This window comes from Rhinopithecus bieti, unplaced genomic scaffold (assembly GCF_001698545.2).
Source record: "Rhinopithecus bieti isolate Rb0 unplaced genomic scaffold, ASM169854v2 scaffold_26607, whole genome shotgun sequence".
NCBI classification, from domain to species: domain Eukaryota; kingdom Metazoa; phylum Chordata; class Mammalia; order Primates; family Cercopithecidae; genus Rhinopithecus; species Rhinopithecus bieti.
In genome coordinates this window covers 1,477,784-1,493,669 of record NW_016812346.1, presented here as the reverse complement: position 1 = coordinate 1,493,669, position 15,886 = coordinate 1,477,784, and the positions used below count along the sequence as shown (strand labels likewise).

General features: G+C 44.0%; 1 protein-coding gene across 1 annotated transcript in view; it reads right to left on the bottom strand.

Moving 5' to 3' along the window:
* The window catches only part of TENM4 (teneurin transmembrane protein 4), a 562,312-nt gene that overhangs the window by 38,030 nt on the left and 508,396 nt on the right, over positions 1 to 15,886 (bottom strand). Inside the window, exons 23-25 of the mRNA XM_017895920.1 lie at positions 15,141 to 15,373; positions 11,008 to 11,162; positions 4,357 to 5,234 (exon numbers count right to left, since the gene is read on the bottom strand). Coding sequence (XP_017751409.1) covers positions 4,357 to 5,234; positions 11,008 to 11,162; positions 15,141 to 15,373 — 1,266 coding nt within the window. The remainder of the gene's footprint in view (positions 1 to 4,356; positions 5,235 to 11,007; positions 11,163 to 15,140; positions 15,374 to 15,886) is intronic.

The following is a 15,886-nucleotide window of genomic DNA, read 5'->3' as shown; positions in this document are numbered from 1 at the left end:
CTAAGAAGACATGGACCTGCCCAATTGCTACAGCCTCCAAGGGCTTCAGACTCTCTTGCCAGTACACACTTAGCCTTTGTAAATTCACCAGCCATCCCAGCTGAATTCTTTCTCCCTGGGGTAGGTACATCTGTCCCAGCCAAGCCAGGACCCACATCTTGTCTCTTTCTGCAAGAGTCTATCTCTCCTTGGATTTGACTTGAGAGAAGGAGTTCAAGGAAATGCACGAATTTACCTTTTGTCTGGGTTATTTTCATGATAAGGTTGGGAATGATGCACTTTCCAGCTTCCCTATCGCCAAGCAAAAACCAGAAGCCAAATCTCTTCATTTGACCCATTTCAGTTGAATTTTATGTCCCGTTGGGAGCACTGGCAATGCTGGTGCTCAGATGTGAATCTAGCATTCTTCTCACTACAGCCTATCTTTTCTTCCTGTCTCTATTTCCCTTCCATTCTGAATTTACAAGTCATTATAAAATATTGACTATTTGTCAACCGACCAGTTGGCAAACCCTATGCTTGATGCAAAGACAAATTTGTAAGGGTCTCACAGTAGTTAATGCAAGCATAATTATAACAGGAGCTGTCACAGGGCACTGTGGGAGGCCAGAGCCCCTTCCCCTATGAAACTCAGGGAAGGGTGTTGCTCATACCCATCCAGCAAGTCAATTCTGGAACCTGCCTCATACTTATCAGGCCATTTTCTCAGCCACCAAATGCCATCTGACCAGGAGCTAAGTCTGAGAGTAATGATGCCACATATGGGAGATGGGGACTGCATTTTAGACTCCTTTGAGGTTCCTACCAGCAGACCTGTGGGCTGAGGGGAGGAAAGTAATCTTGATTCTCCAAAACTGTGAACTCTACAAATCAAGGTGCTCTGAAGTGTGTGATGTTTATGTTAGGTGTACTATTTAATGTGTTAAGAGGATCGACAAAGCTGACTTAAAACTTGTTTCAGGCCAGGTGCGGTGGCTCATGCCTGTAATCCCAGCACTTTGGGAGGCCTAGGTGGGTGGATCACTTGGGGTCAGGAGTTTGAGACCAGCCTGGCCAATATAGTGGAACCCCGTCTTTACTAAAAATACAAAAATTAGCTGGATGTGGTGGCAGGTGCCTGTAATCCCAGCTACTCAGGAGGCTGAGGCAGAACTGCGGAGGTTGCAGTGAGTTGAGATCATGCCATTGCACTCCAGCCTGGGCAACAGAGTGAGACTCCATCTGAAAAACCAAACCAACTAACCAACCAACCAACCAAACAGCTTGTTTCAATAATAGCCCATGTCACAGGCAAGCCTGGGCAAATTTTTTTAGAAAAATAGAGCACTTCGGTTACAATTTACTAAACTGCCTCATGAAGCTAAAGGTAGAAAATTCACTAGAGCAACGGTTCATTGGCAAAATCTCTCCAAATCCTTAAGAAACACCATAATTAAATATCATTACAACTCTACTTCTAGAGAGCCTCATAGTTTGCAAAGTATTTTCACTTTCAGTATTTATTTAGTTTTTTAGTCCTCATAATGGCCCAGAAATAGGGTAGGGCAGGGGATTATTTCTGTCTGGTTGAGACTTGGGCCTGGAGGCCAGCTAGCCTGACACTGAGTCACATGGCTCACAGCCACTGAAAATAGGTGTCTGGCACCCTTGCGTCATTCTCAGTCTGAGCTGGACCAGTTTGCCTTGGGTGGCTCTAAGTGTTATTTTTCAGCTGACTTTGGATATTCTCAAGGATCTGACTTCTTTCTTAGTTCATGTCTTGATCTTTCATACTTGATTCTGCTCTTCTCACCTGACCTCTGATTCCTACCTACCCCATTTAAAACTTTTGTCTACTCATTTGATTAGTTTACTTGCAATTGCTCCTGGGAAATACCTTTCACACCCAAACAACACTTCTGCAATTACTGGTACTGCTACTAATATTGCTTGCATTAAGAACAATAACAACAGCAACACCACCACCAACTGCAGCAGCTATCATCTGAGTACTTATAATCAATCAGACACTGAGCTTTCCATATTTTATCTCACTGAAATTTTGAACCTCATACTATTCCTATGAAATAGATAACTATTTTCATCCCTATCATATAGATAAGTCACAAAGAATGTAGGTGACCTTAGCCAGTACAGTTGAAAGAACAGGGACTTGTGTTCTGGTCCTGCTATATACTCACTGTGTGGTTTCAGGCTCATTATCTAATCTCTCTGTACTTCATATGTAAAAAATGTGGATGATAATTCCTGCCATCTGAGGTTGCTGTGAAGATTAAATGGGAAAGAGCCTGGCACATAGTAGGATCTCAAAAAAAACACAAAAACAAAAACAAAAAAACTAGTTTCCCTTTCTATTTTAGGACTTTTATCTACCACTTCTGGTTTGTGTCAACAAGGATAACCACTCTTGGGTACTGCTATGAAGTGCAGTCTCCGGAATTCCAGATGCCATTTTATAAAAAAGTAATTGTAAAAACTTTTCCTTCTTCACTAAACATCAACTATAGCTGTATATTTCATCGAGGAAAGAAAGGGAGGGATCTTTCCTGGTAGAAGTGTAGGAAACCATTTTAGATTTCAGGGGTGGTGGAGTGTAACGGATGCAGCCATGTGTAAGCATTCGGTTTGGGATCTGAGGGAGTGACCTTGGGAACTAATTGAGTGCACAGACTTGCTCTGACAAAGAAATCCCTGTATTGGCTAAATAATGTATAAGAGATTTCCACTGGGCAATGGGCAAAATGGAATTATTTAGCGTATTTCCATTCCAATGAGTTAATCAAGATAATTGCTGTTTTCCTGGATCTTTGTCTTCTCTTTGTAATTAACAAGCTCCTTGTTTGGAGAAAGGAATTTAGCCAGTGAACTTTATAAAATGGCTGTGACATTTTGTTCAAATTATATTTAAAATCGACTACAGATCCTTTTCCTTTGGATTCTGCTAGGACTGTTAAAACTGATGCTTGATCAAGCTTGAGAAAAACTTTAAGGAGTCAAGTTCATTTGGAATTAACAAACTCAGTGCGGCTGTGGTGCGGGGGTAGGGTGCAGGGAGGGCAGCAGGGCAGCACTGAGAAAGCCCAAGCTCTGGCATCAGACTTGGACTGCGATCCCTGTTCTGCCACGTCTCACTATCAAAAGTGGACAAAGGAGCCTTCAGAGCCTCAGTTTCTATGTCTGTAAAACGGATAATAATCACCCATCCTCAGAGTTGTTGTGTGCATTAAACGCAGTGGTGTAGCTCATAGACCACAGCTGATGCGCAACAAGGCTAGTTCCTTCCCCACCTCTCACATGCTTATCTAATGGTGACATATTCAGCAATCTCAGTTGTTTGAACCATGGCTAAGACCTCAAAAAGCAGCTTAAAAAATCTAAGGAGAAAGAGAGATGTTCGTCCATTCATTAAAATATCTCCTAGAGGAACACCCCAGATATATATATATATATATATTTAATTGCGGCTAGGATTATAATAAGCTGAACTTCTGGTTCTCTGACCACACCTCTTAAGAAGTCCTCTACTGGATGAAGAACAGAGAAATGAGCTACTTGAGGTGGGCGCCAGGACTGAAATAAATAGTGACACCACAGTGCAACCCTGAGGGAGGAGGCAGAGAAACCTTCCCTTTAGATACAGGACCTAATAAAGTGATGGTTTAAAATCACTTCGGGCTGGGGCAAAGGGATCTATATCCTCATTTCCCCACTTCCTGAAAGCTCTCTTCATATTACAGCATAATATGCAATTGTTGTTCCTTATTAATGACCCTGAATCATAAAAATAAAGTTTTCATTATGTCTATATAGTGTGTTTGAGAAGGGAAGTATGCAATACACTTCATAAGAAAAGTTCCATGCAAAATGGTTAAAATGAAAATTTTTTTTTTTTTTTTTTTTTTTGGAATTTGAAGATATGAGCTTCAATTATGTGGAAAACTCATCCACATGTGCCTGTTCCTTCTCCCCTTGCCACATTTCTGGACAGTGGTCATATGAAGATGCTAGCACTTCATCAGGTAAGTACTCTTCATCTACACCATCTCCCTGTGGTATGCTGGGCAGGTATCTGCTGTATCCATTCTACAGATGTGGAAACCGAGGCCAAGAGGGATTAAGTCCACGGGAGAGTGGGAGCTGATGCCCAGCTCCTCTGACTCCAAAGCTTATGCCTTCTCCACTAGACCATTTCCTTCCTAGGAGAAATCATGTGGAATATGAACAGGTAGAATGTATTAAAGGTAATGGTTTTTATCCCAAATCCTGAATTAAAAAAAAATACTCCATCAATTTACCTCTAATCCTACAATGAATTAATGAAACAAAATCATCAAATGGCCTTGTTTTGGTACTTACTCATAAAATGTTGTCCATCCGTTTTCATTGCTTTTCGTTGCCAGAAGGCCAGAATTGCCATGGTATGTCATCATGGCCAACTCGTGTCCTTGTGTGGTCACACTCTTGAGTGCACTGTTAGTGCCCATGGTCACCCAGTATACCTGGCCATCTGGGACCACCAGCCAAAGGGGCATCCCAGTAGAGTCTCGGCGGACATTTACCATGTTGCCGTTGTTGTCTGTGATGAGTGTGACGTCGCCATCCCCAGTGTAGGTGAAGTTGTACAGGTAGTCTCCTGTGGGCAGGCTTTGGGTGTACAGGTGCTTGCCAGTGGTATCAAACAGATAGAGCTCCTGGTCAATTGGTGAAGACAGCTCATACATGTTCTGGGTGTTGAGGAAAGGTTTGTTCTTCCGGATAAACCGAATTCGGATGTTCCCAAGGTCGGCCACATAGAGCTCCCCATCAGCACACACAGCCAAGGAAGACGGGGTATTTAACTTTGCATCCTTGGCATAACCATCATCTCCAGAAAAACAATCACAGTTGGCATCATTTTTACAGTCACAGCCACTGGGGGCCCCAGCAACTAGTGAGATCTCTCCGCTAGTGGTGACCTGCCTGATGCGGTTGATCTTTTTCTCATCAGTCTCAGCAATATACAGGACCCCATTGTGTGAAACAGCCAAAGCGGTGGCTGACTCCAGGGTTGCGTGGATGGCCACCTTGCTTAGCAGGAAGTGGTCAATGCCAGGGACCTGGCAGTGCATGGGCCTCCCGGCGACAATGCGCACCTGGTGGTTTTCAGAGATCTGCAGGACCACATTGTTGTCGAGGACATAAAGTGAGTTATCCATTGGGTTGATGGCTAAGTCTGTGGGCCACTCCAGGCGAACCTGACAATGAAGACACCGATACTCAAATGACTGGCAAGATGCCCACCACTAATCCATCCCATAGCCCATGTAGCCCATAACAGTGTCCAAAGTGGCTTCATATACAGTCTTGCTTCATCCTCGTGCAGCCTATCATCAACAATGAAGTGTCAGCCCCCTAATCACCGGGAAACCATGAAAGAGCTGCCACTGAGACATGTGATGGTCTCATTAGACTGACAAAACATGAAGAAGGAGTTAACAACAACAAAATAGTAGGCAACAGGGTAGACTTTGGAGTCAGATAGGCCTGGGTTCAGAACCTAGTCTACTACTTATGACTGTGGGAAAGTTACTTTGCCTCTCTGAGGCTCAACAGTCACATATGGGAAATGGGAATGACAACAGCACAGAGTCCCTGACCCACCAGAACCCACCAAATAATGGCAGCTGGTGTTCTAGAGATGGGAGGGAAAGGCAGATGGAGTCTGGAGGCTGAAGTAGTTGTTGTTCAGAGGCTTAAGAAAGATTCTTCATGCATGGTTGATAAGATACATACATGATTTCTCAATTCTTCGAGTTCATGGATTAACAGCTGGCTAGGTGCTAGAGATATAAAGACAAGCTAACCATGGCCTCTGTCTATCATAGTTCTCGACCAGTGATTCTGAAATCTAGCCTCACATTCAAATTATCTGTGGTGATTTTAGAAAATAATGGTGCGCAAACCCCACCGTTGATGAGTGAAATCAGTTCCCCGGATGTGGAGCTTGGGCATGGGCATTATTTCAAAAAGCTTCCTGAGTGATCCTGATGTGGGCTTGAGAATCATGACTGGATCCTTGCTCCTCATGTGTGGTCATCAGCATCAGCTCACCTAGGAGCTGAGCATAAATGCAGAATGACAGCCCTCCCTGAAACCTACTGAATCAGTATCTGCATTTCAGCAAAATCCCCAGGTGATTTCTGTGCACACTGAGGTTTATGAAGCCCTGCTCCAGAAAATGGTTCTAGTAACTCAGAGAACAGGTCCACGTGAAAGGGATTACTGAAGCTGGTTGTTGGGACTAGGAGTTCAGAAGTGCTGGGTCCCATGTGGAGCCTCCTCTGAGCCAGGCTGGGAAACTGGCATAGGTCATGGCGGATCTTCAAGTGGGCACCCAGGGGACTGCAGCTGGCATGGTCTGAGGGGAGGAGTGTCTTCTTCAGTGGACTTGGAGACTGAATTGTTGGATCTATCACACTAGGAGGTATTGGCACTAAGGGGAACCCTTTCCACCTGTGTCCCTAGGAGGTCCAGCCACGTTTTGTGTGGACTGGAAGTGCTGACAGGTGCACCCTACTGCTGATTTTTCCACCCCACCTAAAAATTCATTGCCTTAGACTTCCTGAGCCCCATACAAACCCTTGATATTTGGTCCAATTTGGGGCTTGCTTAAGCAAGTGTATACCTTTATTTTTATTTACTTATGTATGATGACAGGGTCTCACTCTGTCATCTAGGCTGGAATGAAGTGGTATAATCTTGACTCACTGCAGCCTCCACCTTCCAGGCTAAAGTGATCCTCCCACCTCAGCCTCCTGAGTAGCTGGTACTACAGGCATGTGCCACCATGCCCAGCTAATATATATATTTTTATAGAGACAGGGCTTTGCCATGTAACCCAGGCTAGTCTCAAACTCCTTGGCTCAAGCAATTTGCCTACCATGGCCTTCTGAAGTGCAGGGATTACAGGTGTGAGCCACTGTGTTTGACCTAAGTGTAAGCCTTTAGATAAGAAGTTTCTCTTCCAGGAATTTACTTGTCTGCACCATTGTCTGTAAGAGTGCTTTTAATAATGATGAAGCCATTTTTAATAAGCACGAAGACCAAGAACCAACTCATATGCCCAACAACTGAGAATTGGCTAAATGACAGTACATTTAGTTTGCTTATAAATTAGAATACTGTGTGTAGTTGTTAAAAGTGATGTTATAGATGGATATTTAATGACATGGAGAAATGTTTGCTATGTATTAAGTAGAAAGAACAGATTACAGAACTGTAAGCACAGTGGGATACCAACTGGGGAAAAATACAGGAAGTTAACGAGATTATAGATAAAGAGGAGATTAAGTGCTTGAGGGATATATATCAAAACGTTAACCATACCAAGATTCAAGGTGATCTTAATTTCCTTCTTTGTGATTTCTAACTTCTTATATTTCCTACAATGTACATGTGGTAGCTTACCAGTGTAAAAAGAAACCCTAATACATTATATACACACGAGTGAGGCCACCTCCATCTGTCCCCTCAGCTCAGGGACATTCTCAGAAGGGGGCAGGCCCTTTCTCAGTTCTTTAAAGCATGATCTTCAGGTCCTGCTTTCTAAAGTCTTCTTGTCCCCTTACTCCCAGCTCCCTCTGTCGCTGCAGAGCCAGGGAGCCTGAACATTCGCCAGGGCTGCTGCCAGCCAGGGCTGCTGCTTCACACTCCCCATGCTCTCTGGGCAGCTTTTGGCTGCATCAAGAACACAGTTGGCTCTAAAGTGACAGGGGAATTTTCAATTTCTTAAAACCCACTTCTTGTCAATGCTGGCCGCTAAATATTTGATGCCTTCTGGTCCTGTGGCACCTTGGGGACCTGCTTGCGGAGACCTTTCTGCCTGTCGTTATGATGAAAAGATGGTTCCTTGATGGGAGGAGTGGGGGAAGATAGAGTTAGTGGAGGGAGACCGGAGAAGAAAGAGAGGAAGGAATGAAGAGCAAGTGCTTTCCTACACTTTCCCCTTCTGCCATGTGCAGGGTGCCTGGGAAATGAGAAGGGGCATTGTTCTTGGAGTCAATCCTCACTCTGTCACACTGCCTGTGTGATGATCCTGCACCAAACTACCTAAGCCTCTCTGGTTTCACCACCCTATTAGTGATGATCATGTTGAGACTTGATTTCCCATCCCCAAAATGAATGGACTAGACTTGATAATTTCAGAGGTCTTGCAGCTCCGCGTCATGGTTCCATTGTGGAATGGTACCCTCTTCCCTGTCCACCTGAGCACCCTGTGCCTTTATTAAAGCACTTGGAGATGGCTGCCTTGTTGCAGAGTGATTTTCTTGCAAAAATGGATTGCCGAATGAATGAATGAAGGAAGGACCAGCAAATGGTATAGAGAGAGTGAGAGATTGGGGTCAGGACACCTCACTTCCTATTCCAGTTCCACAATTGCTACATGTGTTACCTAACCCAAGTTTCTTAAACACCAAACTTCTTTCTCTATATGTAAAAGGGGATAATACACATTACATAAGGTAGTTGTGAAGATTAAATGAGACAATGTACATGGAAGTTATCTGTGGATTTTAAAGGGAACTAGTATTCACATCCTTTTCCTAGCCACTGGGCACTGTACTAGATAATTTATGTACATAATTTCATGAAAAAACTCATTTCCATATCCCTGATGGAACCTGGTACAGGGCTCTACATTTAAAAATGCATTTTCTTTCATCACACCTCAGTATTCTTATCTATAAAATGGGGTAGATCAGCTCTACCCCATGAGACTATTGTGATAGCTAAGTAAGAAAAGAGACGTTGTACTTATCCTGTACCCCCATTTCTTACAGAGTGCCTGGCACATACTAAGTTCTTATTTTGGATCCTAAGCATAGAGTTATTCTCTGTCAGTGGTGGCCATCTCCACTTCTTAACAGGTTGCAACAACTTCCTTCTGTTCCTTCTCTGCTCTGTGCCTCTCTCTTTAGTTTCTTTTTGGGCCTGGGTATGTCTCCTCCCAAAGGAGCTGGTCCAAGTTCCTTGGCTCTCACCTTCTCACTCATGCCTCTGAGCTGTGTGCTGTCTCTGGCTTAACTCCCTGCTCCCCAAGGGGCAGCAGAATAGAGAGGAGGCTCTGAGAATGAAAGCCAGTGACACCTGCACATATGTGTCTGTAACATAGATGCCAGTATTGGAGAGTTTGGTTAAAGAAGATCCCATGCTGACATTTAGGCAAAGGTAGTGAGGGCCAGGGGTATAGAGATTTCAGTCCAGGATTTCTGAATCTAAGTGTGAGTTTGAGCATTTTTCCCCCCTCCACCATATGCCAGTTGTCTTTCAAGCCTCTGATCCGACTGGTTGGCAGTACCTCTATCTAAAGTTAAACAATTTTCCGATGTGTGGACTGAAAATTTTCGGCACCCTGTGCTGGCTGGTTGAGGGCCCATTTTGAGAATTGAAAATACTTATATGCACATCCTTAGGCCATGGTGGCTTCCTGACGGGTAATTCAAGCTTGCTCACAGACCGGAGAGGGAAACTCACTAGCCAGCAAGGGTAAGCCTGCCAAAACTGCAAAGACGAGTGGCAGAGAACAGCTTCCATTCTGGAGTGTAACAATCATATTAGCTGGCGCAGAGGGAAACCATCCCAGCATGCGACAGGGAGGTGACATGAGTGCTGGGACCGCCAGCAGCATACACAAGGCTCTGTGGAAGGACTTAGCAATACATGTCAGTAACAGAGGTAGGCATGACCAGAAAGGCTGGCAGCAGGTGTCACACTCAGTGGAAAAGGACCTGTGTGTGCAGGCTCCCCTAAAAATGAAGGGGTTTAAAAAGCTAAATGTTGCTGGAGCTGAAATCAATTTGCAATTTGATATAACTCAATGCTCCTGATTTCCCAGGTTTTGGTAATGTTGGCAAGATGCAGCACAGGACACTGATTCAGCATGGGCCTGGCCCGGCCAAAGGATCCAGCAACAAAGGACATACCCTTGCCAAGTCATCACAGGATGTACTAAGCACATGCTGGATAGCCAGTCACTTGTGTCTCTTTTTGACCTACAATGGGTTCCTGGTATCCACCTGCAAATGTCCAAACTCTTTGGCATGGTACAGCAGGGTCCTTCCCTACCTGGACAAAACCATGCTTCCTGTTTTAACTGCGGCCACCTGCTTCCAAGCACCCTATGCTATGGTTTCCAATTTTCCACTATTCTTTGAGTGTACCAGCCTCATTAACATCTTTGTGCGTTTGCACGTGCTGTTTCCTTTGTGTGAAATGTCTCCTTTTCTTTCTTGTCACTCAGCAAACCCCTCTTCTATTCAACCTGTAAAACTCACATAAATGTCACCTCCCATGTGCAAAGCAGGCACTCTATCTTTTGTTCATCACCTCTGAAGGGCCAAGCAATGCTAGGAGTTGTGCATGCATTGTTTACTGTATCTTTAGAGTAATCCTACTGGGCTGAAGTGAATTATTTCCATTTTACAGATATAAAAAGTGAGGCTCAAAAGACTTTAGAAAACTTGTCTAAAGTTACTGAGTGAGTGAGTGGCAAAAGGTAGGATTCAATCAATCGATTAATCAATCAGCAAGTATAGATGGTGCCCAAATTTGGGTAACCAGGCATCCTAGTTAATTACAGAATTTCTGTCCTCATGTAGCTTAGAAAGAGAACAGGCAATGTACAAATACCCATCAGTGTTATTACCAAAGATGAAATTCAGGTGGCAATGGATTGAATGCCACGTGGTGGAAAGCTCTGTCTATCCTACTCTGCTGCTGTTGAGGTTTCCTTGGGGAGATTTCTTCACTGTCCCCTGAACTTCTACTTGTTACTCCTGATGGTGAACTCCCAGGACATGGTTGTGTCTTACTTATCTTTGTGTCCTTGGTTCTCATCACAGCCTGGCACCAAGTAGGTGCTCTTTAAAGGCTTATCAGTGTAAAGGTGAATGGCCAGCAGGCTGGCTGGGTGGCAGATGAGAGGATGAGTGGGCAGTCCCAGGGCTCTGGTAGATGAAGCCATCTTACCTGGGAAATATCCATGACAGAGTCACAGCTGAGGGGCCGGGCTGATGTGAGATCATTGGAGCCGAGCAGGGTGGAGATGATCCCATTCTGATCGATGCGTCTGATCATGGTGCCATCCACGAAGTAGATCAGCCCAAACTTGTCCACTGTGATGCCTGTGGGCAGAGAAACCAAAACAGGAATTCAGCATCAGAGATGACAACGGCACGCACATTCCTGGAGCCTTGCTAGCTGACAGCACCTCTACATGATTGGGTTTGGTCCTCCCACAACCTTCATTCCTCTCTCAAAGAGGAGGAGTCTCAGGCTCAGAGGCCTTGAGTGACTTGTTCAAAGCAGGGATTAGAACCTAGGTTTTCAGATCTTCCAGGGCTCTGGTCCTCCTACCTTGCTGCCTCCTGAGATCTTAATCTATCACCTTAGTCATCCACTAAACCTGGATTCATAACTTCTGGGGTTTTTTAAGCACTAGGGATATAGTAGTAAGGAGGATCTTTTTCAATATTAACACTGTGAGTTACTTAAATTAACCTATTTCTGAAGCTCTGTAATTATAATAATCAGTTCCCCTTTTGGTAACCATTTTTCTTTTTCTTTCTTTCTTTCTTTTTTTTTGAGAGAGTCTCGTTCTGTCACCCAGGTTGGAGTGCAGTGGCATGATCTCGGCTCACTGCAACCTCTGCCTCTCAGGTGCAAGCAATTCTTCTACCTTAGCTTCCTGAGTAGCTGGGACTACAGGTGCGCGCCACTATGCCTGGCTAATTTTTTTTTTTTTTGTATGTTTAGTAGAGATGAGGTTTCACCATGTTGCCCAGGTTGGTCTTGAAATCCCGACCTCAGGTGATCCACCCGCCTTGGCTTCCCAAAGTGCTAGGATTACAGGCGTGAGCCACCGGGCCTGGCCCATCCTTCATGCTTTTCTATTCTTATTATTTTAGTCTCATTGATCATTACAAAAGTACAGAATCTGAATAGAATCCTGTGGATTTGTGTAGAGAATATTGTTGAACTGAATTTCTAAAGGCAGCACACTGAGGAGAGGGGTCAGAACCATTACTCAACGTTACCTGCTCCATTTACTAGACCATCTCATCCTGTTAACTTTCTCCCTGATCCAGCTTGTGTGTCCTTGGGCAAGTCACTGAGCAACTCTGTGTTTGTCTTCCCAGCTGTCAAACAATGAGATTGTTCCAAATCTGTATTTCTCACTCTTGGATGTGTATGGGGATCCCCTGGGGAGCTTGCTAAACTGCACCCCCCAAGTAGCTGATTCACAATATCTCAAGTGGAGTCTGAGCTTCTATCTGCAGTCTTGACAAGCGCCTTGGGTGATAATGACACAAACCAGAGTCTGAGAACCACTACACTATATCAGTACCTCTCAGCCTGTGATGTGCATCAGAGGCACCTGAAGAGTTTTTTCAATATACACCTGCTGGCCTAACTCCTGGAAATACTAATTCAGGGGGTGGCTGGGACTGGGACCAGGGCATGCTTTAATAGTGTTCATGAGTGATAGTAATTTCCATCCCAGCTTCAGAATTGCAAGAGTCAGACATTACCATGAACTGTCATGGGATACAGATGGGACATGGCCCTGGGGAGCACCCAGTTTAGAATGGAAGGCACAGGAATGAATCAGTACCACGTGAGGATCACAGGAAAGGACAGACTCGAGAGGGTCATGGTAAAATACAGGAGATTCTGGTCACTTTTGTTCTGCTACGTTTTCTCTGGGGAAGGCAGTGGAAGAAGGGTCAGGAAGGCTTCACTGAAGTGGAGAGACTTGAATTATAAAATTTTCTGGTCGTATTAACTTGGCATATTACTTCACTTTTAAGTCTTCGTTTCCTCATTGATAAAATGGGGATTCTAACATCTGACTTGTAGTAATTAGCCCTCAATAATTATTAATGACCATTGTAATGATGAGAAAGTGGCTGGCACTTTGTGGGTTTCAAGGCCTTTGCTCTGGGGGCCCACGTGTCTCTCACTGGCAAGCAGGGTGCTTTAATATGCCCAGGGGCCTCTGAGTGCTGAGAACCTGCTGGAGCACCAACTGTTCTTTCTTAGGCTGGTCAGGCAGGAGAGTGATTTCACACAGAGGACTAGGCAGCCTCAAGACTGGGAAGGCTTTCTCATGGTCCTGTCTTGAATGTACATTAATTTCATTCTTTAAGTGCCAAGACAGGCATTTTCTTGTCTGCCTAGCTATGCCCCATCTTTCTCTTCCATCTGTTTGGACTGATGAGTGCTCCATGAATAGTTGGGTTTCTTGTTTACAGAGTTGGCTGCACAGGCTAATAGAAGTGATCTGTCCCCGATTAATTACCTAAATTTTTCTCCTTTTGTTGTGTTAAATAGATGGACGTCTTTTCTCCTCCCTGCTGCAAAGTGCCTGCATATCATGTCACCCTTGCGATTTCTATCTGGGTTAATCACAGACTTTTGGGTAAATGCACTGCCACTTCATCAGTGTGAGGGTGAGGGGCTGCGAGGGCAGGGAAGAGAACACACATGTGTGGAGAACAACTGAAAAAGCCCTGGAGAGAATAAAAATTCTCAGATAAAACTGTTTTAAACCTAAGAGAGTAGAATACTGTGGCTGCAAAGGGTCTTGGGGATTATTTAGCCCAACCTGTTCATTCATTGACCAATGGGCAAACTGAGGCCCAGGGGAGGAGGTCCCAGAGCCAGCTAGTGGCAGAAGAAAACCATACAGGGCTTCAAAGCGCAAGCCTAGAATTCTTTCACTCCTGGCTGCTCTCTCAGTATTTGGAAATCATAATTAGGAGGGATTAACCTTTGTTGATACAATATTTACACCACACAATTACCACCTGACACTCCAGGTATGTGGCAGAGACAATGTGACATGATATGATGTGATGTGATAAAATGGAACAACAATAATAGGAATCATCATTTATGGGATGTTTACCATGTGGCTGGTAGTACTGTGCTAAGCATTTACATTCCTAATAATATTCAATCTGTACCACAACTGTGCAGCATATCCTTATTACATATATGAGGAAAATGAGGCTCAGAGAGCTTCAGTGATTTGCCCAAAGTCAGTCAGCTGTAGATGACAAAGTCTGAATTTGAATGCCAGATTTCACTAGAATCTCCCGCTTTGATTTGAAACTAGGCCCTGAAATCTGGAACTATTTAATAATACAATCACTTATAATGTTTCCATAGGTTATTATTAAACATATTAATTTTGACCATCAGAATAAGCCTAGGAGGTAGACACTGATGGCATTTTTACCCCACTCTATCATTGAGGACCCTAGAGCTTAGACACTGTAAGTCACTGGCTACAGGGGTTGCAACACAGTGAACACTCCACTGAGTGTGGACAATGATGGCTTCTCCAAAAAGCTTTCCCAGTCTCCAAGGCACAGGGGTCTCTCTTGGCTCTAAACCCCCATGAACAGCCTCTTTCGTCTTGCTTCTCAGGGAGCATCTCTTCCTCTCACCCATGTCACAGTAATTCACACTCAGGTCTTATTTATTCTGCTACGATTAACTTATATATGTAACCATTGAACTCTATGTACTCAAATATTTGCTGAATAAGCAAAGGAAAAATTGTGATTGCGGGCATTTAGAGGTTCAACTTTTTCAGGGACTCAGAATTGAGACCTACAGTTAACCCACCCAATAGCACATGAACATACGAAAACATGATACGCTAAAATGTTTTTGAATAACAATAACATGAGAGACAGCATACATGTCCAATAGTAGAAGATTGGGACATCCATTTGCTGGAATACTATATAGTCACTAAAAATGAGTACACATTTAATGACATGGAGAAATGTTAATGATCTAGCATTTAGGCAAAAAAAGCAGTTTGCTAAAACAGTTTGCTTAATGTGATCTCATTTTGTTTGTTTTTAGTAAACACTACATATACACAAACACTTTGAAAAAAGACTAGCAGAGAAGACAGGAAATGTTAACTGGGAGTATTTTTGGCAGGTGGAATTTTCAGTTTTCACCATGCTCCATACATTTCTTGGTATTTTCCAAATATTTTGCAATATTAATCATGCATATTTTCTGAAATGGAAAATACTCCAATAAATGTTATTGACAATATTTCTAAGGCAAGGTCTTACCCCTGGGATTGGTGAGTGTGGCTTCTGTGGCCTTCCCACCATCCCCGCAGCGAGTGTCATCAAAGGGGAGGCACTGGTCACCTGTCCCCGCAACCACCTCAGAGTTCTTGACAAGGTCCTTCACCACCACAGTGGACTTGATTTTAAAGACCCGCCGGCTGTTGGTGTCAGAAAGGAAGACAGTGCCGCTCATGGGGTCTGAGGTCAGGTAGTATTTGTGTGCTGGACTGTGACTAGAAAACAAAGACATGGCCAACTGATGAGCATTTTCTTCTTTCCTATGTGTAGCTGGAGATGTACAGATGAACCCCTGGCCCTTTAGAATCCAAAGCAAAAACGTCTTATGGGGATGATGCCCCTATTTTGGGTGATGGTTCCCCATTTTTTCTGACCTCAGTCGTTGGCTTAACTATCCCTCCCACCCACTATTCTTGCAAAAACCCCCTGCCAATGATTGAGATGACCATCTCAGTGCCATGTTTGTGTCAGGTGCTAAATACATGTTTTCTTAAGAAGATGACCACTGAGGCCTACTATAGGTGTCCCGTTCATTCAAGCTAGAGACATGGATGCTCTTGACTTAAAAAAAAACACTTCAAGAGTTCAAAAACACAAGCCCTTTTCCACAGGATTTTTACAGCAATCCCTCGTCTCCATCTTGGGACTGATGGATGAAACCCTGGCTGGCTCTGACTCCTGGTCAGCATCAACACCGTCTTCAGTGGATACTCATGTTACACTTATCA